The sequence below is a fragment of the Hypanus sabinus genome, chromosome 4, assembly GCF_030144855.1.
Source record: "Hypanus sabinus isolate sHypSab1 chromosome 4, sHypSab1.hap1, whole genome shotgun sequence".
Taxonomy (NCBI): domain Eukaryota; kingdom Metazoa; phylum Chordata; class Chondrichthyes; order Myliobatiformes; family Dasyatidae; genus Hypanus; species Hypanus sabinus.
The window spans coordinates 57,932,076-57,953,821 of NC_082709.1; the positions used below are offsets into that span (position 1 = coordinate 57,932,076).

A 21,746-nucleotide genomic window follows, 5' to 3' on the forward strand; every position below is an offset into this window, starting at 1 on the left:
CTCACAAAGTTGGAGACCAAGCAGACTATGCAGGAGGAAGAAGGTTTGACTACATTTGGAGATGAATCTATGGTGTTAGTTTCTCTCCTGGATTTGATCTGTGTTATGCATCTAACTTTTTGTGCTGAGTTCAATTTGAGAACTAGGCTTTAATTTGACAGACTTTTGGATTTAGTTTACATCCCCCACTGTGTTGGGTTTGCTCGCACGCTGGGATTTTTTTTATTAAATTACATTATCTGATGCTCTTAGTTTAGGTGTAATTGTTGTGCCTGTTCTGTTTGTTGTGTTAGTGTATCTTCTGTTAGTTCCCTGTGCTGGTCCTAGTTTGGACACCGGGTTTAATTTGTCGATATCCGGCGGCCAGTTTGGGTGCTGATGTTTGTTTAGTGCGAGATTGAATTTGGCTGTGAGCTGGAATTAATTTGGGGACTGAGATTAGTTCGGCACTGGATTTAATGTGTGAGAGTGTTTACATTCTGTGCCGGCATCAGTTTGCCTGTGTGGCGTAGATGCTGTGGAGAGCTGCATTTTCTTCTGCGCCCGGGAGGGATAGTTATTGCGAGCACACACACTGGGCCGACGTGCAGCGGATCCTCCATCCCGTTTTCCAGGCTGCAGCTGCCGGGGCAGGGCGACTGCCGTCTCCGGGCGGCTGCGGATGGTGGGGGCAGGAGTTGTGGCGAGTCAATGAACCGGACCCGGCGGCGTCGCTGGGATGAAGAACCTCAGGCAGGCTGCTTCAGAGACTCTGGTTCGGTTAGGTGAGCAATGAACGGTCAGGGAACACGGACCACCAACCCCACACGCACCTCTCCAGCCACGACCCAAACACTAGCCGCAGGCCTATCCATTCCTGTAATATCCGAATCTTCCTGCTCTCAGTACAGATCACAGTTAACTCTTGAGGTCAAGGACACACCGTTCGCTTCGCTCTTGTCTTGCGAACAGAAGGAATTGATGATGTCCAGCTGGTGGGGAGGGGAGGGAAGGGAGTAGAGCAGGTTGGTGGTTCTTGCAGAAATGAAGAGATCTGAGCCTTGGACGAAAAACCGAAATGTTAATCAGCCTAAAAGAGTAGCCCGACCCGATGACTGATGCTGGATTCACCCCCCCCCCCCCAACGTGGAACTAGTCCCCAACCCTGGGTGAATGGTCTTACCGAAAGAATTTTCTAGAGAAGGATAATGGCGCCAAAAGACATGACTGGGGTGAATGCAGCGATGTAAATTCAAATTAGGTTTTTGTTAAATCCTGGAGGTTTTAAAGCATTATTTAGGGAAAGAAATTTGCTGTTTAGACTAGTCAAATGCGACTTTATTCCCAAAGAAACTTGGTTGGTTCTTGGTTGCCCTCTGAGCTGGCCGTTCAACCCTTTGGAATCCTTCACAAGCTGCTCGAGATTTGCCAAGACATTGGCCAGGCAGAGAGTCCTGGCGGTGCCAGCAAACCCGTTGTCCCAAGAGTGACTCACAGCAGTAGGAGAAGGAAACCATCCTGTCAAATTTAAGCAGTACTACAAGAATGGCTTCTTGTTATAAAATTTTTCCTCTCTTGGCTGGGATCAGTTTTGCTGTAATGTTAGTCATCGGGAGTGTGACTCTAACTCAGGTAGGCGAGCACAGTGAGAGTCAGGCCCCAGAAGCCCAGTGTGTTACAGTTGTCAGGTAGCTGGTCAACAGGGTTGCACTGGAGTTAGTAGGGAATGTACCTGGAGAATAAAAAATGTTTTCTTGGGCAAGATTTTTGGATTCCTTAACCAACAAAAGTCAATTAATCTATTTTTTTTAGTTTATGTTTTTAGGGAAGGAGATTTTAGATTTCCAATGTCCTTTGTGTGAATAATGATTTTCTATCATTGACTCTCTTTTTGATTATCTTAAAAACACAAGTTAGCACAGTCCATGATCTTTGGTAATCTACTGACTTTTTAGTCCGTGTTGGCTATGCCTCAGGTTTGGTGCAGTGCTGCTGTGGCGTTCCACTGCTGACCTCCACCACAGCTGCTCACTCAATCCTTAGCGCAGAAGTGAAAATCTTAGCAACCCCTGATTCCCCCATTCTGCTACAACCTATTCAAGACTCCACTGAAAGAGCAGCCTGACCTTTAGAGACCGTGTACTTAAGTGGGTCTTTAACATCTTGGGTGAAGCATTGCCTGGATCACGTGGGTGGGGGAGGCAAATGGAACCTGTAAAATCCAGCTTTGAGTGTCAGCCTCTCTGTTCGTGTTTAGGGGGGGGGGGTGTAGAGACTTTAAGCTGCTTCTGGGGATTACTTTTACCATCTGAACCAGCATAGTAATCATACACAACTTGGTTTGAGGAACCATACACAAATAATGAGACGGTTTGGCTCACATGAATACGAGAGCAAATACAGTAAGGTAGCATTGTGAAGGGCTTTGGGAGAAAAGCATTATGCATCAGAGCAAGGAAGATTGCTATGGAAACAAAGATGGTTTTTGTGGCAAACTGCATTTTGTGGGATGAATATAAATTTCTACTTCACTCAAGGTGTTAAGTTGGTGAATGCTAAGAGCTTGCGCTTTGTAAGTAAAATTTCAGAGCTATGGCAGATTATTCAGCATCAGTCATGCTTGGAAAGGGTGACTAAGGCAGACAATACAGGAGGAAGTCTGCAGATGCTGCAATCCCAAATCAACGCACTCAAAATGCTGGAGGAACTCAGCAGGTCAGGCAGCATCCATGGAAATGAATAGATAGTCGATGTTTTGGGCTGAGACATTTCTCCAGTACTGAGAGGGAAGGAGGAAGATGGCAAAATCAAAAGGTTGGGTGGAGGGGAAAGAGGTTAGCTGGAGGTTGATGGGTGAAGCCAGGTAGGTGGGAAAGGTCAAGGGCTGGAGAAGAAGGATCTGATAGGAGGGAAGGGGGGTGACCCAGGGAAAGTATTGGGGGGAGTGAGAAGAATTAAAAGGTCAGAGTGGGGAATAAATGAAGGGGTGGGGGTTGGAATTTGTTTATCCGAAGGAGAAATCGATATTCATGCCATCAGGTTGGAGGCAATGTTCCCTCTGAGGTGTGTGTGTGTGCTACTAGTGCACAAAGGAATTTAAACTGCGCACAAAAGGTTGTCACCTCATTGGCATGTCAAGTATATTTCAACATATTAAAGTCATATTTCAAGTTTCAACATACTAACCAGATTTCATCACCTAATCTACTTTCACTTTTTGTAATATATCACTCTGCAGCTGGTAGCAGTCCTTGCATGTGTCAGCTGTCACCTTGCAGGGGTGTGGAAATCATAGAGCCCGAAGCTCAGGGCTATCCTGTTATGTCATTAGTACCGGGCTATTGCATCTCAAATAAGTGAAATTTGTTTCTTTTGATGAATATTTATCAAAATAAAACACTGTCTGCCACTGCATGAAGGTCGAGAAGGCAGAATGAAACCACCAAATACGTGTCCTGAGAAACAAAAGTTCCGATCGCAAATGGCGACGCAGGTATTTATCTGTGAGTTTGAACTCATTCAGTCTGCTGGTTGCATCACTAGAACCTGTGCAATAAATAGTCAACTCTTTGCATTTTTGTGTGACATCAGCAGTGACCCTGGGGTTGCCAAGGTGATTCATACTTATTTACATTGATGGCTGACATCAGCCACTTATGGGCTGATTTTACCACACTAATACACGTATTAGCATAACATTGTTCAAAGCCTGAATGAATTCGTGGGTATTATGGAAGTTTTGCTCTGAAAGTACTTGTTTTTTTTATGTAAGACACAATAAAAACTGGAATACATCTCAGGTTCATCTAATTATTGCTAAATCTAACTGACAACTGCTGTGGGTAGGCCCAATAATGATATGTTAACTAGACCTGGCAGTTTATTATCCTTAGAATAGCTTCACGTTTACTTCCACTAAACAATTCAGTGCACACATGGTGTTGTCATTGGACAAAAAATTGTACGGCACAAGATTTTTGCAGACACTAGTCAGTACAAATTAGAGGGAACATTGGTTGGAGGGTACCCAGATTGAATATAAAGCGTTACTCCTCCATAAGGACTGGCATATTGGAATGGGAGTGAGAATTGGAATTAAAATGTCTTGCTTATGGTTGGTCTGGAGGTGCCCGATGAAGTGGTCCCCCAATTTACGAAGTGTCTCACAATGTGGAGCAGGCTTCATCGGGAGCACTGGACACGGTAGACGACCCTAACAGGTTCTCAAGCGAATTGTTGCCTCATCTGGAAGGACTGTTCAGGGCCGTAAATGGAGGTGAGGGAGGAGGGGAATGGGCAGGTGTGGCACCATAAGATAAGAGCCAGGAGTTCGATCAGTGAGGAGGGTCGAATGAACAAGGAACTCATGGAGCGAGCGTTCACTACGGAAAGTGGGGGGGGGGGCGGGGAGGAGGTAAGGATATGTTTAGTGCTGGGATCCTTCGGTGGAGGTTGCAGAGGATGATGTGTTGGATGGGGTGGTAGGTGAGGAGAAGAGGGGCTTTGTCGTTTTTAAGGTGGCAGGAAGGTGAGTGGGCATGGATGCATGGGAAATGGAGGAGTTGTGGGCGAGGGCAGCATCCATCATAGAGGGAGGGAAACCCCATTTAATGAAGGGGGCCATCTGATATCCTGGAATGAAAGCTGCATCCGGAGGACTGATATGTTGGAGGAGAAGAAACTGTCTCCTGTGAATATGCTATTCACTTTGTTCCAGTTTCTTTGCCTCTGTAATCCCAAGGGATCCTACCATGAAACATATCTTTACCTCCCTCCCACCCCACCGCTTTCTGCGAGGGTCGCTTCCTCAGCAACTCTCTTGTCCATTTGCCCCTCCCCACTAATCTCCCTCCTGGCACTTATCCCTGCAAGCAACCCAAGTGGTCCACCTGCCCTCCCTCACCTCCATTCAGGGCCCTAAACAGTCTTTCCAGGTGAGGCAACACTTCACTTGCCAATCTCCCGAGGTCGACTATTGTGTCTGATGCTCCCGATGCCGCCTCCTCTACACCGGTGAGCCCAGTCGTAAACTGGGGGACCACTTTGTCATGCACTTCCGCTCCATCCGCCGCAGGTGCGATTTCCCAGTGACCCAACATTTTTATTCCGATTCCCGTTCCCATTCGGACGTGTTAGTTCGTGGCCTCCTCTTGAGCCAAGGTGAGGCCACCCTCAGGGTGGAGGAGCAACACCTTATATTCTGTCTGTGTACCCTCCAACCTGTTAGCATGAGTATCGATTTCTGCCTATCACCTCCCCCTGGGTCTCTTCCTTCCCTTTCATCTATGGACCACTCTCCTGTCAAATTCCTTCTTCTCTAGCCCTTGACCGTTCCCACCCACCAGGCCTCACCTATCACCTTCCAGCCAGCCTCTTTCACCTCTTCCCCCACCTTTTAATTCCAGCATCTCCCCCCTTCTTTCTCAGTTGCCAAGTAAGATCTTGGCCCAAAACGCCAACTATCTATTCATTTCCATAGACGCTGCCTGACCTGCTGAGTTTCTGAAGCAAGTATCATTGCTGTAGCAAGCAATGGATCAGATAGAAGCTCTCTAAAGGAGATAACTTATTGAACAGGATGGAGAATAGTACTGTGGATTAAACTAGTCATACTTGAGCAAAGCTGAGGAAGATGGACTGTCAAAGAAAAACAGCACAAATAGGAGCACTCCTTGATTAAAAAATCTAAAAAGAAGGAGCTTGAATTTATCAGTTATCTTACCAGTGGATAGATTTGTGGGTTAAGGGATGTTGAGTTAACGTAATGAGAGTGACGAGCTTCAGTTTTGTCAGCAGGAGGAGGAGTTAATCTAGCAAAAGACTGGACTTCAGCTGTGTTGGTGGGGTGTTAATGTGGAGTAACTGGTTAATCTGCCAGAGGAATGGGTTTCAAAGGGAGAATTCATATGTGCGGAACAATTTATCAGCTCTGAGAGCAAACCTCACAGCTCCCTGCCCCTTATCAGTTCAATAGTCCCAAAATATCCTCACAGTCTTCTCATTTGATCACAGGCTTGCACAGTGTAAAAGTGTTAATCTCCAGGGCCCCTTTGGTTTGGATCCTGACCACGGCGTGGAATGTATATCACCAAAGTTTATTTTGCTGAAGCCCTGCTGTAGCACAGTTGGTGATGCTATAGTATGTTAAGCCTTTTGTGGGGAGTTTGATGTACGTACAGCAAAATTCACCCTTTTGTGCTTTCATCTTGATTCTGCTTTCATGGAACAGCTAATCACTCATTGTTTCTGAGTGCTCTTTCTGGAGAATTCACTCTGTAATTTGCTTTCAACAGGTCTGGCACACCGGCACCCCGGATATAAAGAGGTAAAAGTCACAGATATCTTGTTTTCAGATGGTGGATGTATCTGGCAAGGTTGCTGCCTACTGGATGTCCCCAGAGCAGTTAGTTGGAGCTGGAGTGCACAGTGGTGTGAGGGAGGGAGGGGAGACGGAGGAGGGAGAGGAGGAAAGCCTTGCTAGGAGTGGATTTCAGGTCTTCAGCAGGTTGAAACTGTGCTGAAACCCCTCCCCATGGGGCTTTACCTCTTGGGTACTAATCTCCCATTCCCTATCCTCACATGTTTATATCTGACCTCCAGCCATGATGGTCCTACTCTACCTCACTGCAGGTTTTCAGTTATGTTTATGCAAAATCCAAGAAGTCATCCAGTATATTCCACCTCTCTCCCTCGCTCGTGTCTCTGTCTGTATGTGATGTGCTTGTGCCGCTGTGTTTTCCTCTCTCTTGTACTGAACTCCATCCCCCTTGCCCGTTCGCAGCCTCCTATTTGGATGTGGATTTAGATAAACTTGGAGCAGCTTCCAGAATCCCACTTTGCCTGATCACCCTGAAGGCATCTGCAGTGTTTAGGCTGGTTCTGGCATACAGCGAGCAGTGTGTTTTGTTTGAGGGGTTGTCGATGTCCCTCCATGAAAGAAGCCCGTTGTAACAGGTCACAGGACTAGGCCTTGTGACTGAGACAAGCAGAGAAGGTCTGGAGTCAAGCAGCAAAGGATCTTTGCTGTGAAAGGCCATGTTTCAGTGGGTAGGGATCTGTTGCTGTCGAAGACCAGGGTCCAGGCGGGAGATCCTCCAGAATGCAAGGAAGGCTTCCTCTGAGGTAATACCTTAATGTATATCACAGTATTGAGTAAAGTGTGAATGAGGTGTAGGGAGAAATAAAGAGAGAAGAGGAAAAGGAATAAAGGGGAATACAGCTTACGTATTTGAGGGAGGCTGCTTGAACTATTTCTATGTTGTTCCTCTACCAACCCCATGTGGAAAGTCCCTCAGAGTCTCAAAGAACGAAAAGCAAGCACGAACTAGTTTTAAGAAGGAGCCATATCCTTTGGAGTAGTAGAGTAAAAGACAAAACCAGTTTAACCTTTCAAGTTAAGCCAATGCCTGCATTCAGATCAGATTTGTGTGGTTTGGTTCTCTGTGTTTTGTTGTTCTCCCGCCATGGATTAATGTTTACAGCACCAGGTTGGGACCTTTGCATTTTCCGTAAATCGTGACCACGGAATAGGGATGTTTGCAAAAGGGAAATGATGGTTTCATATTCTGGATGTGAATTGATTGATATGATTGCTTAGTAATGGCATCAGTACCATTGAGGTTCTTAAATTGCATACAAATGCACAATGAAAAGCATGAATGAAATCACATTTACTCAAATACACTGCCCCTCATAATAAAAGAGAAATTGATCTAGTTTAGCAAGTTTAATTGATTCATGAGTCTTGAATTCTCTTTAAAAGTCAATGTTACTTGTAGGTGTCACTTCCTTACTCTGCTTGGTCATTGTATCAGCGCTTTACACCATTGTACGATTCACTTCTGAAGTGTATTCAAATTCAGAATGGACTTGTTCTCTTTAAAGTATGTGCTTTAATGTTTGCTTTGTTACAATTGGCTTTTGTCCACCTACGAAAATTTGGCTGAACCAGACTCCTAGATCTTGTGTGCAATAGTTTTAACGGGAGTGTTCTCTGGAATGAACCAAGGCATCAATGTAATTGAGAAAGAAAATTTGAGAATTAAAACGCGTACTAATATTTAATGTGTTGTTCACAACTTGCTTCTTTAGCCTCTTTTGTCTGCACTAGCCTCTCAACATTTGATGAGAAGGTGTGATGTTTATTCTTATTTAGTTCCATAAACTGTTCTTCTGGAAAGACCAAAAACTACAGTCTCAGGAGATTTTGTGTGGGGATGTGAGGAATTTTCCTGCATGTGTTTGGTGGGGCATTGTGACCCCACTATCTTTACCAGACTCTATTTTTAATTGACTGGCCACTGACACCAGAAAGCTGCCCTTAGCTCTCTTCCTGAGGGCCACACTCCTGCTTGGAGTGATGCTCTTGAAGCCTGCGATCTGGAATCTTAGCAATTGTACACTGGCAAGATAACTCTTTCAAATACTTGCCCATGCTGGTCCAATGGGCAAAGTTACAAACAGTTGTCTCTTTGTTAACAGGGGTCCATGCTTTGAGTGTCATTGCAGTTTTATAACAAATCTGGCCCCATTTGTTGCAGCTCCTGTTTTGTGGACAACTTATAATATCTGTGATTGAAAAGCATATACTCTGTCTAAGCATCGATCCAGATCAGTTGAAGTATGCTCATTTTTATTTAGAGGATCAGCATGGGAACAGGTTCGTCCAGCCCGAGGAGACCAAGCTGCCCAGTTACCCCCATGTGATCAATAAACCTGCTAACCAGTACATCATTGGAATGTGAAGGAAACCTGTGGTCTTGGGTCCTTACAGACAGCAGCAGGAACTGAACTGAGGTCACTGGCGTTGTAGTAGTGTTAGGCTAGCTGCTACACTACCACGCCACCCTGAGTGCTTGGAGATAATGAATCGGATGGTATGTTGCCTCCCTGGTGCCAGGGTCCGGGGCATCTCAGATTGGGTGCAGGCTATTCTTGAGAACGAGGGCATGAACCCAGATGTAGTGGTCCATGTAGGGACCAACGATGTAGGTAAGGTGAGTGAGGGGGTCCTGCTTAGAGAGTTCAGGGAGTTAGGAGTGAAGCTGAAAGGCAGGACCTCCAGGGTGACAATCTTGGGATTGCTACCTGTGCCACGTGCGAGTGAGGCGAAGAATAGAATGAATATGCACATTAATACGAGGCTGAGAGCATGGTGCAGGAAGGAAGGGTTCAGGTTTTTGGATAATTGGTCTTTGTTCCAGGGACATTGGGATCTGTTTCGAAGGGACGGTCTACATCTGAACTGGAGGGGTACTAACATTCTTGCAGGAATGTTTGTCAGTGCTGCTCGGGGGGGGGGGGGGGTTAAACTAGATGTGCAGGGGGCAGGGATCCAGATCCAGAGGGTTGGTCAGAAGGAGCATGGGGTTAAATGTGTAGAAGGTTTGGGTGATCTTGAGAAGGTCATCAAAATTCAAGGTGCAATTAGCCCGATGGAAGTTCAAGGAGCTGGGTTAGGTACAATAGACAGTGTTTTAAGCAAAGAGAGGAGGAATGGGCTAAGAATTCTATACTTGAATGTGTGTAGTGTCAGAAATAAGACAGATGAGCTTGAAGCTCAGATGAAAATGGGGAACTACGATATTGTTGGGATAACGGAGATCAGGGGATCAGGCCTGGGAATTGAGTGTACCAGGGTATACGTGCTATCGTAGAGACAGAAATATGGGAAGAGGGGGTGGGGTGGCCTTGTTGGTGAGGAATGAGATTCAGTCCTTAGCAAGAGGTGACTTGGGAACAGGGGAAGTAGAGTCTGTGTGGATTGAGCTGAGGAACAGTAAGGGTAAAAAGACCCTAATGGGTGTTGTGTACAGGCCCCCAAACAGTAGCGTGGATATTGGGTACGTTGATTAGGGAGTTAACATTGGCATGTGCTAAAGGTAATGCAGTCGTTATGGGAGATTTCAACATGCAGGTGAACTGGGAGAATCAGGTAGGTGCTGGACCCCAGGATAGGGAGTTTGTGGAGTGTCTAAGGGATGTATTTTTGGAACAGCTTGTGCTTGAGCCAACCAGGAACGAGGCTATTTTGGACTTGGTGATGTGTAATGAACAGGAATTGATAAGTGATCTTGAAGTAAAGGAGCCATTAGGAAGTAGTGATCATAACATGATAAGTTTTTATCTACAATTTGAGAGGGATAAGGGCAGATCAGAGGTGTCAATGTTGCAATTAAATAAAGGAGACTACAGAGCCATGAGGGAAGAGCTGGCCAAAGTTAAATGGGCGGATGCCCTGGCAGGAAAGACAGTGGATCAGCAGTCGCAGATATTCTTGGGGATAATACAAAAGATACAAAAGCAGTTCATTCCAATGAGAAGGATGGATTCAAAGAGGGGGAAGGGGCGACAGTGGTTGACAAAGGAAGTCAGAGATTGTATAGCATTAAAGAAAAAGAAGTATGACAGGGCTAAGATGAGTGGGAATACAGATGATTGGGAAAGTTTTAAGGAACAGCAGATCTTAACTAAAAAAGCAATACGGAGAGAAAAAATCAGGTATGAGCTCAGTCTAGCCAGGAATATAAAAGGGGATAGCAAAAGCTTTTTTAGCTATGTGCAGAGAAAGAAGATAGTTAAGAACAATGTTGGCCCCTTGAAGAATGAATTGGGAGAAATTGTTATGGGAAACAGGGAAATGGCAACAGAATTTAATGCGTACTTTAGATCTGTCTTCACCAGGGAGGACACAAGCAATCTCCCAGATGTATGGATGGGCCAGGGTCATAAGATATCAGAGGAATTGAGACAGATTGACATTAGGAAAGAAACTGTGATGAGTAGACTGATAGGACTGAAGGCTAATAAATCCCTGGGTCCAGATGGTCTGCATCCAAGGGCTCTAAAAGAGGTGGCTCAGGAAATTGCAGATGCATTGGTAATCATTTTCCAATGTTCCTTAGATTCAGGATCAGTTCCTGAAGATTGGAGAGTGGCTAATGTTATCCCACTTTTCAAGAAGGGAGGGAAGGAGAAAACGGAGAACTATCGCCCTGTTAGCCTAACATCAGTCGTGGGGAAGATGCTTGAGTCCATTATTAAGGACGAAATAGTGGCACACCTTGATGGCAGTAATAGGATTAGGCCGAGCCAGCATGGATTTACCAAGGGCAAATCATGCTTGACTAATCTGTTGGAGTTTTTTGAGGGTGTAACAAGGATGTTAGATGAGGGTAAGCCAGTGGATGTTGTGTACCTAGATTTTCAGAAGGCATTCGATAAGGTGCCACATAGGAGATTGGTGAGTAAAATCAGAGCTCATGGCATTGGGGGCAGGGTTTCAACATGGATAGAAAACTGGTTGGCAGATAGAAAGCAAAGGGTAGCAGTGAATGGGTGTTTCTCAGACAGGCTGGAGGTGACTAGTGGGGTACCACAGGGCTCTGTATTGGGTCCACAGCTCTTTACGATTTATGTCAATGATTTAGATGAGGGCATTGAAAACTATATCAGCAAGTTTGCTGACGATACTAAACTGGGTGGCAGTGTGACATGCGAAGAGGACGTTAGGAGAATACAGGGAGACTTGGATAGGCTGGGTGAGTGGGCAGATACTTGGCAGATGTCATTCAATGTGAATAAATGTGAAGTTATCCACTTTGGAAGCAGGAACAAGAGGGCAGAGTATTGTCTGAACGGTGTAGAGTTAGGTAAGGGAGAAATGCAAAGAGACCTAGGAGTCCTAGTTCATCAGTCAATGAAGGTGAATGAGCAAGTGCAACAGGCAGTGAAGAGGGCAAATGGAATGTTGGCCTTTATTACAAAGGGAATTGAGTACAAGAGCAAGAATGTCCTTTTGCATTTGTACAGGGCCCTGGTGAGACCACACCTGGAATATCGTGTACAGTTTTGGTCTCCAGGTTTAAGGAAGGACATTCTGGCAATTGAGGAAGTGCAGCGTAGATTCACTAGGTTGATTCCTGGGATGGCAGGGCTGTCTTACGCAGAGAGATTGGAGAGATTGGGCTTGTACATGCTGGAATTGAGGAGATTGAGAGGGGATGTGATTGAAACGTTTAAGATAATTAAAGGATTTGATAGGATTGAGGCAGGAAATATGTTCCAGATGTTGGGAGAGTCCAGTACCAGAGGGCATGGATTGAGAATAAGAGGTCAGTTATTTAAAACAGAGTTGAGGAAGAGCTTCTTCTCCCAGAGAGTTGTGGAGGTGTGGAATGCACTGCCTCGGAAGACGGTGGAGGCCAATTCTCTGGATGCTTTCAAGAAGGAGCTAGATAGATATCTGATGGATAGGGGAATCAAGGGATATGGGGACAAGGCAGGGACTGGGTATTGATAGTGAATGATCAGCCATGATCTCAGAATGGCGGTGCAGACTCGAGGGGCCGAATGGTCTACTTCTGCACCTATTGTCTGTTGTCTATTGTCTAGGTGTCTTATTTTACTGGATCTTCCTTATTATTTCCAGGACTGTTACGGGAAAGTCTTCTTCCATTGTCTGTAAAGATTATTTTGTACTTCGTTATGCAAAAATCTAATCATATTTGCTGATGAAAACAGCCCCTCTATGCACTTTGAGGTAGATATTTTGGCAATAGAAGCTTTGATTCCAAAAGTACCATTGAAGTTTTGTGGTCAGTGACCAACATGAATGTCTACCCAACAAAAGCTCTGATCTTGTGATAGCAAATAGGATTGCCAATGTTGTTTTCTCAGTTGGGCAAATCTATCCCCTCGTGTTGTTAATGTCAAAGAAAAGTAGAAAAGGCATCACATGAAATCTTTGATGCACAAGTAATAGGGGCTCACTTCTGAGACTTTCCTTGCAGAGGGCATGGAATCCCTCTTCCTCTCTCCATGTATTAATGGCATAATATTCCACCACTACTTACAAGGAATAGAGTTCTATAATGCTGTCAGATTTTCCAGTCTTATCAACAGTGATAGACCATTTGCACCAGCCTCAAGACCCAATAAACCACTCTGCACCACATACGTTCACTCTTCTACAGCTTGGCAATACGTATTTGTAAAGTTTCCCAAACCTCCTAAAGTTTGCAGAGATTTGCCTTCTGGCAATTAGAATCAAAACAATGTCCTGATTGCATGGATAATGTTAAACGTTCAATAACACCTTGTCTCCATCATAGATTGAAAAGTGTTCAGAATCAGTTTAATTAGCACTGTCTTCTATTACGTGAAATTTGTTTTGTGGTAGTAAAATAGTGAAAAAACATAAAATTACTGTTTATTATAAAATAAATAGTGCAAAAAAAGGAATAATGAGGGAGAGTTCATGAGCCATCAGAAATCTGATGGGAGAAGAGAAGAAGCTGTTCCTGGATTGTTGAGTGTGGGTTTTCAGCCTCTTGTCCCTCCTTCCTGGTGGTGGTAATGAGAGAAGAGTGTGTTCTGGATGGAGAAGTCCCTTAAATGATGTATGCCACCTTCTTGAGTCACTGCTGTACAAAAATGTCTTCGGGGGGGGGGGTGAGGATTGGGTCCTCGATGGAATTGGCTGAGTCTACAACCCTTTGCAATCTTTTGCAATCCTCTGCATTGGAAGTTCCATACCAGGCCATGATGAAACCAGTCCCAATGTTCTCCACCATACACCTACAGAAATTTGTAAGAGTCTTTGGTGACATACCAAATCTCAAGATACGAACAAAATAGAGCTGCTGAGATGCCTGCTTTGTGATTGTATCAGTGTGTTGGGCCCAGGACAGATCCTCAGAAATGTTGACACCCAGGAACTTGAAGTGGTTTACCCTTTTCACCACTGACCTTCAATGAGAACTGCTGTGTGTTCACCTGACTTCCCCTTCCTGAAGTCCATAATCAATCAGATTTGGGTGATAACTTCACACAAGGAGGCTGCTTGCTTTATGTATACAATTCTTAACTGTTTAATTACGTTGGCTTTCTTTACCTGTGCTTACTTGTACAGTTGTGCAGGAAAAGGTCCAACTTTGGCACTGGACAATTCAGCACACCATCAGCTGTTTTGCAAACTAATTTAAAATATTATTCAGCCTCGTATGACGCAAGTTTAATGTTGGAGCTCTCACTATTGTTATTGCGCTATGTCTGTAGCTCACAAGCACTGAAATTATGTGTGAATTAAATTCTTTTAAGATTTTTAGAAGCTGTGTCCAACAATGTAGCTGTTTTATGTGAGTATTCATACATTCATTAACATTTCTTCACAGTCAGAAGGAGATGATTCTGGCCCATCCACTCTATGTCAACCCTCAAAGCCCACCTATTAGACCCATTCTCCCATTTATCAAATATTGTCTCTTCATCAACTTAGATTAAAATTATTTGTCTGTGAAACTGTACACATATTTGTCCTGCAGTGCTTGTGTCAGAAAAGTGCCAAATTCTAACAGCACTAAATGCTCGGTACAGTGTGCCTGATATTTGATGACAGGTTCAAAAATTGTTAAACTTTGCAATCTCCGCGCGTGCTTCATTAAAGTAATTTATGCAATATCCCCACAAACTCATCAAATGGAATGTCTTTCAGGTCATGTGATATGGGGAGGCCTCAACACTACAGTATAGTTTTTATTTTGTGTCCTTGTATGTTTTCATTTTGAGAAGGTAGCACAATACTTTTACCTACAACTTTAATTATATTCTTTGCCCTGAAAAATGTTTCTCTCCATCTTACAGAAGAATGAAAGGGCTCTGAGAGAGTTCAAATTCCCTGTGCTGATCAGCTGGCTGGAGTGTTCACTGTTATCTTTAACTCTCACTTCAGCAGTCTGAGCTACACATCTGCTTCAAGCAGGCTTCAATTATACCAGTGCTTTAGATGAACATGGTAACCTGTCTCAATGACTATCATCCAGTAGCACTTACATCCACAGTGATGAGGTGGTTTGAGAAGTTGGTGATGAAACGTTTCAACTGCTGCCTGATTAGTGACTTGGATCTGCTCCAAATTGCCTACCGTTATAACAGGTCAGCAGCAGATGCCGTTTCATTGGCTCTTCACTTAAGCATGAAACAACTGGACAACAAAGATGCATACATCAGGATGCTCTCCATCGACTACAACTCAGTATTCAATACTATCGTCCCCTCAAAACTAATAAACAAAAAGACCTTGGTCTCAATACCTCCTTGTGCAACTGGATCAGTTTGGACTGATAACATCTCTGCAATCTCCAGGTGCACCACAAGGCTGTGTGCTTAGCCCCCGCTCTACTTGCTTTACACTTATGACTGTGGCTAAGCATAGCTCCAATGCTGCATTTAAGGTTGATGATGGCCGAATCGAAGGTGGTAATGAATCAGCATACAGGAGGGAGATAGAAAATCTGGCTGAGTGGTGCCTTAACAACCTCTCACTCAATGTCAGCAAGACCAAGGAGATGATTATTAACTTCAAGGGGAGGAAACAGGTCCATGAGCCAGTTCTCATCAAGGGATCAGAGGGTCAGCAACTTTAAATTCCTTGGTGTTATCATCTTGGAGGATCTGTCCTGGGCCCAGCACAAAAGTGCCATTAGAAAGAAAGCACGGCAATGCCTTTACTTTCTTAAATATTTGCTAAGATTCAGCATGTCAGCTAAACGTTTACAAACCTCTATAGATGTGTGGTGGAGAGTATATTGACTGATTGCATCACGGCCTGGTATGGAAACACCAATGCCCTTGAATGGAAATGCCTACAAAAAGTAGAGGATACTGCCCAGTCTGTTATGGGTAAAACCCTCCTCCTCATTGAGCACGTGTCCAAGGAGTGCTGTCACAGGAAAGCAGCATCAATCATCAAGGACACCACCATCAAGGCCATGTTCTCCTCTCGCTGCTGCCATCAGTACAGGACCCACACCACAAGGTTCAGGAACAGTTATTACCCCTCAACCATCAGGCTCTTGAAGCAATGGGGATAACATCATCCAACTTCACTCCCTCCATCACTGAGCTGTTCCTACAACCTATGGAATCACGTTCAAGGATTCTTCATCTGGTGTTCTTGATACTTATTGCTTATTATTATTTCTTTTTTCTCTCTTTTTGTATTTGCATAGTTTCTTGTCGTTTGCATATTGGTTTTGTCCTGTTGGGTGTGCTCTTTCATTGATTCGATTGTGCTTCTATTCACTGTGAATCTCAAGGTTGTATATAGTGACGTTTTTGTACTTTGATATGAAATTTACTGTGAACTGTGAACTATGGGCAAGCCTGATTGTGTTTGCACTACCGCCTTGCACTGGAACCACTTTAGCATTGCAAGGTTTAACTTGATAATCCCAAATACAATTATTCCCCATATTGGAGTCTGGTTGCATCAGTCACCAAGCTGAAATTGCCAAGATTATTCACCTGGCCAAAGCAATGTTTTCCACATTACTACTTTAAATCTTTCATCTTTCTCATCACTGTACAGTATTTGTAACTTCTGCGGTCTTAGTACAGTTAAGTGCAGAGTAACAGAAACACAAAAAGCTCTGAAAAGTCTGACTCGTTAACACAAGATTCCTCGTTGGACAGTGACAACAGACACAATTAGTTACATTAAAACTGATGTCGTAATTATTTACATATGCTCCACAGTCTAAGGAAATTGGGACAGTCTACCACAATCTGTGTAGGTCCTGCTAACACTGGAAGTTGATATCACCTGTCCTGAATGCTAGGTCCCACCCACACTTGGCAAATAGGATGCCAGTGTCCTTAATAACAGGACCTTCTTATGTTCTGGGTCTGGGGATATTCTCGTCCATATCTGCGCCTGGAATGTGAACTGAATCCACAACTTTCTGAATCGGAGGCATGATATTACCACCCAAGCCAAACTGTACAGGCAAGAAAGCTGTAATGGTTACCAGAGATGATGTGATATTGCAAATGGCCAAGGCACAGGTCAGCAGACTGTTTAGGCCTATAGATTCATGCTGTAGTTCAGGGATGGTGTTTATTCAGCATGCACCTCAGCAATGTCTCAATACTAATGCTGTTTTCTCTTTTTGCAGCTGACTGAGGTTGCTGAGTCGCCGAGAAGTCCGTTTGTCTGCGAGCCCCGCCTGTACCACACGCTGCAGGCCCGGAAACCCTCTGGGCACAGGAACCGCAGCAACAGCATTCCGATAGGGTGCAAGAACTACACACAGGGTCACCAATGGGTACACTGCATCAACACTAACCTCTGTATGACAGACCAGACCCTTTGACAGCCCTTTCCCCCAGTCCATGAAACAACCCCTTCCCTCCTCTCTCAACCTGTGGCAACTGACCCTCCTCCAAACAGTACGTCAGCCTTGTCTCTCCCAGCCTGTAGGCATCACTCCTTTGCCAACCTGAAGCATAATCCCTCTTCCCCCATCTACAAAAGGGGTATCCAGTGGGCCCTCAACCCTACCTGCCCCACTCTGCCCACTTACCATTTTATCTTATTTAAGCATCCTCCGCAGCTCCCTTAGTGTTAACAGTGACAGCCAAGGCTCAGTGGGTTGCAATCTTGTCTCTGAATCAGAAGGTTGTGGGCTCAAGTCCTACTCCAGAGACTTGAGCGTGTAATCCTGGCTGCACTCCAGCGCAGCTCTGCACTGTCGAAGCTTTCGGACGGGATGTTGAGTCGAAGCCCAGTTTACCCTTCTGGAAGAGCAGTGGATTTCTCCCTGACATCTCTCAACCAAACCATCAAGTCAATAGTTTGTTATAGGATCTTGCATTGCGTAGACTGGCTCCGTCCTCTCCTACATTACAGTAGTGACTACTCTTTAAAAGTGCTTCGTTGGCTGTGAAGTAATTAGGATTACCTTTAAGCCACAAAAGGTGGTATAAATTTACAGGTCTTCCTTTATAGGAGATTGTGATCTCAGTTTCTTTCTTTCAGCAAACTGGCCTACGATTTGGGACGGCAGCTTCTTACCTAAACCTAGAGAAACTCGGGGAAGGGTCCTATTCCACGGTGTACAAGGGGATCAGCAGGTTTGTGCACTGAGCTTTGATTCAGCAGTAAAAACTAACACAGCAGTGAGCTAATCAGATATCCTCAGTGGTGTTTGTCAAAATCAACAGCCTACATTCCACCGAAAGAGGAGTAGCAAAGGGTAGGAAACTTCAGGAAGAGAGGGTATGGGTAAAGGAATCAGGAGAGTCAGAGGACACCCTTTCTCTAGCTCCCAGAACTCGAAAGTCTGCCTCCCTCCTGCATTTATATATCTCTTGCATTTTTTGGCTCTTGTAGTAACAGTTTCAGTATCTCAGGTCTTCTGTATGTGGCATATGCTGGTCTCTTCTTATTCACAAGCTTCATTGTCTCTTTATCCACATTTTCCTGAGCAAGTGTATTCTTGCCAGACTTCATCAAACTGGATATGCTTCCTAGCCATCCATTTCACTAAGCTGCCTTTGATAGCAAGTCATCTATGTGGTATCATGTTCTCAATTAATTTTTAAACACAAAAGATTCTGCAGATGCTGGAAATTTTGAGCAACACCTGCTAACTGCTGGAGGAACTCAGTGGGTCAGGCAATATCTATGGAGAGGAATAAACTGTTTGTGCTTCAGGCCCTGACCAATTATTTTCTTTATGCTAAAATCCAAATCATGCATTTCTATGGCAAGCAGCTTCAAGCCCATTACTGATACATTCAGTTATCATTGCTTGTCCAATGTTAACCCGTTTCCTCTATGATTTTAATTCTGTTTCCTGACAACCAATTCTCAGTCCCTGTTGCTATATATCCTATTCTGTAATACCAAACTTTGAAAGCTGAAGATGAGCCTCTAGCACCTTTTCTCATTAAATGCCTCTGGAAAGGCCATGAAAGCTACACCCACTATATTCTCTTTAAATTTGATGTTGTCTGTGTTCTTAATATGTGATGAACCCATGTATTTCACTAACTTGTTCTAATTGACTAATTCCTGTTTTTCTCCTAGTCATCCCTGTTGACAATGACTTCAAATCTGTTAGACATCAGTGTCAATGGATTTAAAGGGCATCATAATATCTAAGTCATTTGAATTCCTGTAGCTAGAATCTGGATCTCTTATGAAGGAATTTAAGAGGTTTTCATCTTTAGGTTTGGAGATAGATGCCATCTGATATTTTTGAGATAGATATAAAATATCCAAGACTACATTTTTAAACATTCTATCAATTCAATTAATGGAACAATATTACAATGCCTCAAGATAAAGTGTAATAATGAAATGTAAGGATGATAACTATTACTAGTTCTGAATTTTGAGTGGTTTGCAACCTGAAATGTCAAGTTGTGTATTGATGAATTCAGTGCTAATCTGTGGTCTTCCAAGGTAACACTAACAATTACCTTGTTTGTTTAACTGGAACATCAAATCTTAAGTGCTTGGCTATCTGTTTAGCAGGTTAAAGAAGGTGTTTGAAAATCTTGATTTTTTTTCAAAAGTGCAGGTGAATATTTGTCTCTCTTAAGTGCCACCAGATTTATTGGCTATCTCTGCTGAATATATAGAGGTCAGTGATGGGCTTGAAGCCTTTCTCGATCAAGATCAATGATTTTGATTTGGGCAAGATGAAAATAATCAACAATTAATGGTTAATATTAATTAGATATTCTACATGACAATAAATAGACACAGTGTTAATTATCTTCTTCCTCTACACAGGATAAATGGCAATCTTGTAGCCTTGAAGGTGATTAAGATGCAGGAGGAAGAAGGCATTCCTTTCACTGCAATCCGTGAAGGTAGGTACTGTGTATGATGGTTACTATATCTATAAATAATTCCAACTGAGGAATCCAAATGGACTGACAGTGTTAAATATTATGTCATTTTAATGGAGTAAGCAAGTGTTATTAAGTACAATCTGATCAATAGTTCCATTTATTATCAGGGAATGTATACACTATACAACCTGAGATTCTTCACAGACAGCCACGAAAACAGAAGACTGCCCCAAAGAATGAGTAAAAACCCCAAAGACACCCCCCCACTACCCCCTCCCACATACAAGCAGCAGCAAAGCATGGAACCTCCCCCTCCCCACTTACCTGAACATAAAAGAAGCATCAGCACCCACCATCCATCAAGCAAACAATAGCGAGAGAGATCATGATCTGCAGGTGAACAGACTCTAATCGTTCACCTGACAGTTTGACATACCACAGGCTGGCTCTCTCCCCAGTTAAGCGACAGAGAGGTGTCCACCCTTTCACAGCAAGGGGGGAGACCAACAAAGACAAACAACTTGCTGTCAGAGGAACTCAGCTGGTGGGAGGAAAGAAATTGTCTGTATTTCACATTGAATCTGCAGTTTATTGTATCTCCCGTGTCATTAACTCTTTTCAGAAGGGGATTATATCAGAATCAGGTTTACTATCATTCACAGATGTCATGAAATTTGTTTTGCAGTAGCGGTACGTGCAAGACTTAAAAAATTACTATAAGTGACAGTCATTATTCAATCAATCAATAAATAAAATGAACTTGAAGGTGTGCTGCATACTGTAAATCACTCCAATGAAGGGATAAATCACTACAATAAAGCAGAATTAAATAGAGCAGAATTAACTTCAACTGATTTTCAACTGAGGGTCCTTGAGATTGCACATAACTTCCTTCCATTCTGGTTTTTGTTTGTTCTGAGCTGGTTGGTGGCCAGGGTGGGGTTTCTGCCATCAGAGGCACAATGGACATGACTTTCACTGCGTGACGGTTTTTTTTTTGAATAAAAGAGTAGTGAATAACATCAGCCACAATATGCGGCCTTTCTCAGCCTCATAAAAGTCTTTGATCTGATCAGTCAGGGGATACTATGGGCCAATCTCCTCATATTTGACCCTTCATAGAAGTTTGTTTCCAGTCTGCATTTGGCCCATGATGGTCTACAAGCTATGATACATATCAATGAGTCTACAACAGAGCCTGCCTCAATGAAGACCAACCTTCAAACAAAGCTAAAACTTTATCCAAACATTTTTCCTGACCTTTTTTGTCTCAGTGTTGCATCTTGCCTCCAACAAATTATCTGTGAAAGTGGAGCTAATTTTCAGGGCGATTAAGTAACTCTTCAATCTAGGGCAATGACTCTAGGACTAAGGTGACCTAAATCTCAGTAGGTGAGCTACAATGACTCTTGTGTTTGCACACACTTGGTGAACAACCTACAGGCCACCACTGACTTGTTTATTGAAGTGATTGTCTTTGCACTCAACATCTGCAAGTTAAATGTCTTCTATTAATCTGCCCCTGTAAATGTTATGCAAGATTCTGGCAGATACAAACCATTCTCTGCGACTGAGAAGCTCCTCTCCACAAATGCTGATGTCAATAATGAGATGCATCATCACCTTCGATGTTTCAGTGCAGCCTTTCGTTATTTGAGCAAAATGGTGTTTGCAGTCAAAACAAATTTTGGCATCAAACGTGTGGTCTATCAGGCAGTTCTGATTCCTAATCTCCCATATTCAAGAGGCAGGGTGGTGTTACGCCTTTACCAAAGGAGGTATAAGATGTTTCTTCTCTCCGTAGCCTGCAGGTCACCCTTGGGCGAGGTGTAGCACCTGCTTAGGGTCATGTAAAGCCATGGGATCAGGTGGTTGATAGTCAAATGAGCAACTGGTAAATATCAGAAATCCTGGTTATGTGATCACTGATGTCAGGCAGACAATCTCTGAAGAATATTGATAATGGCTGGGGACACCTGTTTTGTAAAGATACTGCCCAGAAGAAGGCAATGGCAAACCACTTCTGTAGAAAACATGAGTGAATCTGCAGATGCTGGAAATAAATAAAAAAACACGAAATGCTGGCAGAACTCAGCAGGCCAGACAGCATCTGTGGGAGGAGG

At 43.7% G+C, this 21,746-nt stretch overlaps 1 protein-coding gene across 6 annotated transcripts in view; it reads left to right on the forward strand.

The window, feature by feature from the left end:
- The first annotated feature begins 414 nt into the window (after positions 1-414).
- The window catches only part of cdk15 (cyclin-dependent kinase 15), a 51,644-nt gene continuing 30,312 nt past the window's right edge, over positions 415-21,746 (forward strand). For 4 of the 6 annotated variants that reach the window (XM_059967156.1, XM_059967157.1, XM_059967158.1 and 1 more), the window contains exons 1-5: positions 415-764; positions 6,273-6,304; positions 16,935-17,084; positions 17,798-17,892; positions 19,562-19,641. In XM_059967156.1, the coding sequence (XP_059823139.1) occupies positions 719-764; positions 6,273-6,304; positions 16,935-17,084; positions 17,798-17,892; positions 19,562-19,641 (403 nt within the window). In that variant the 5' untranslated portion in view covers positions 415-718. Of the gene's footprint in view, positions 765-6,272; positions 6,305-16,934; positions 17,893-19,561; positions 19,642-21,746 lie in introns of all 6 variants that reach the window. The other 2 variants (XM_059967161.1, XM_059967159.1) reach the window with 2 other exon arrangements.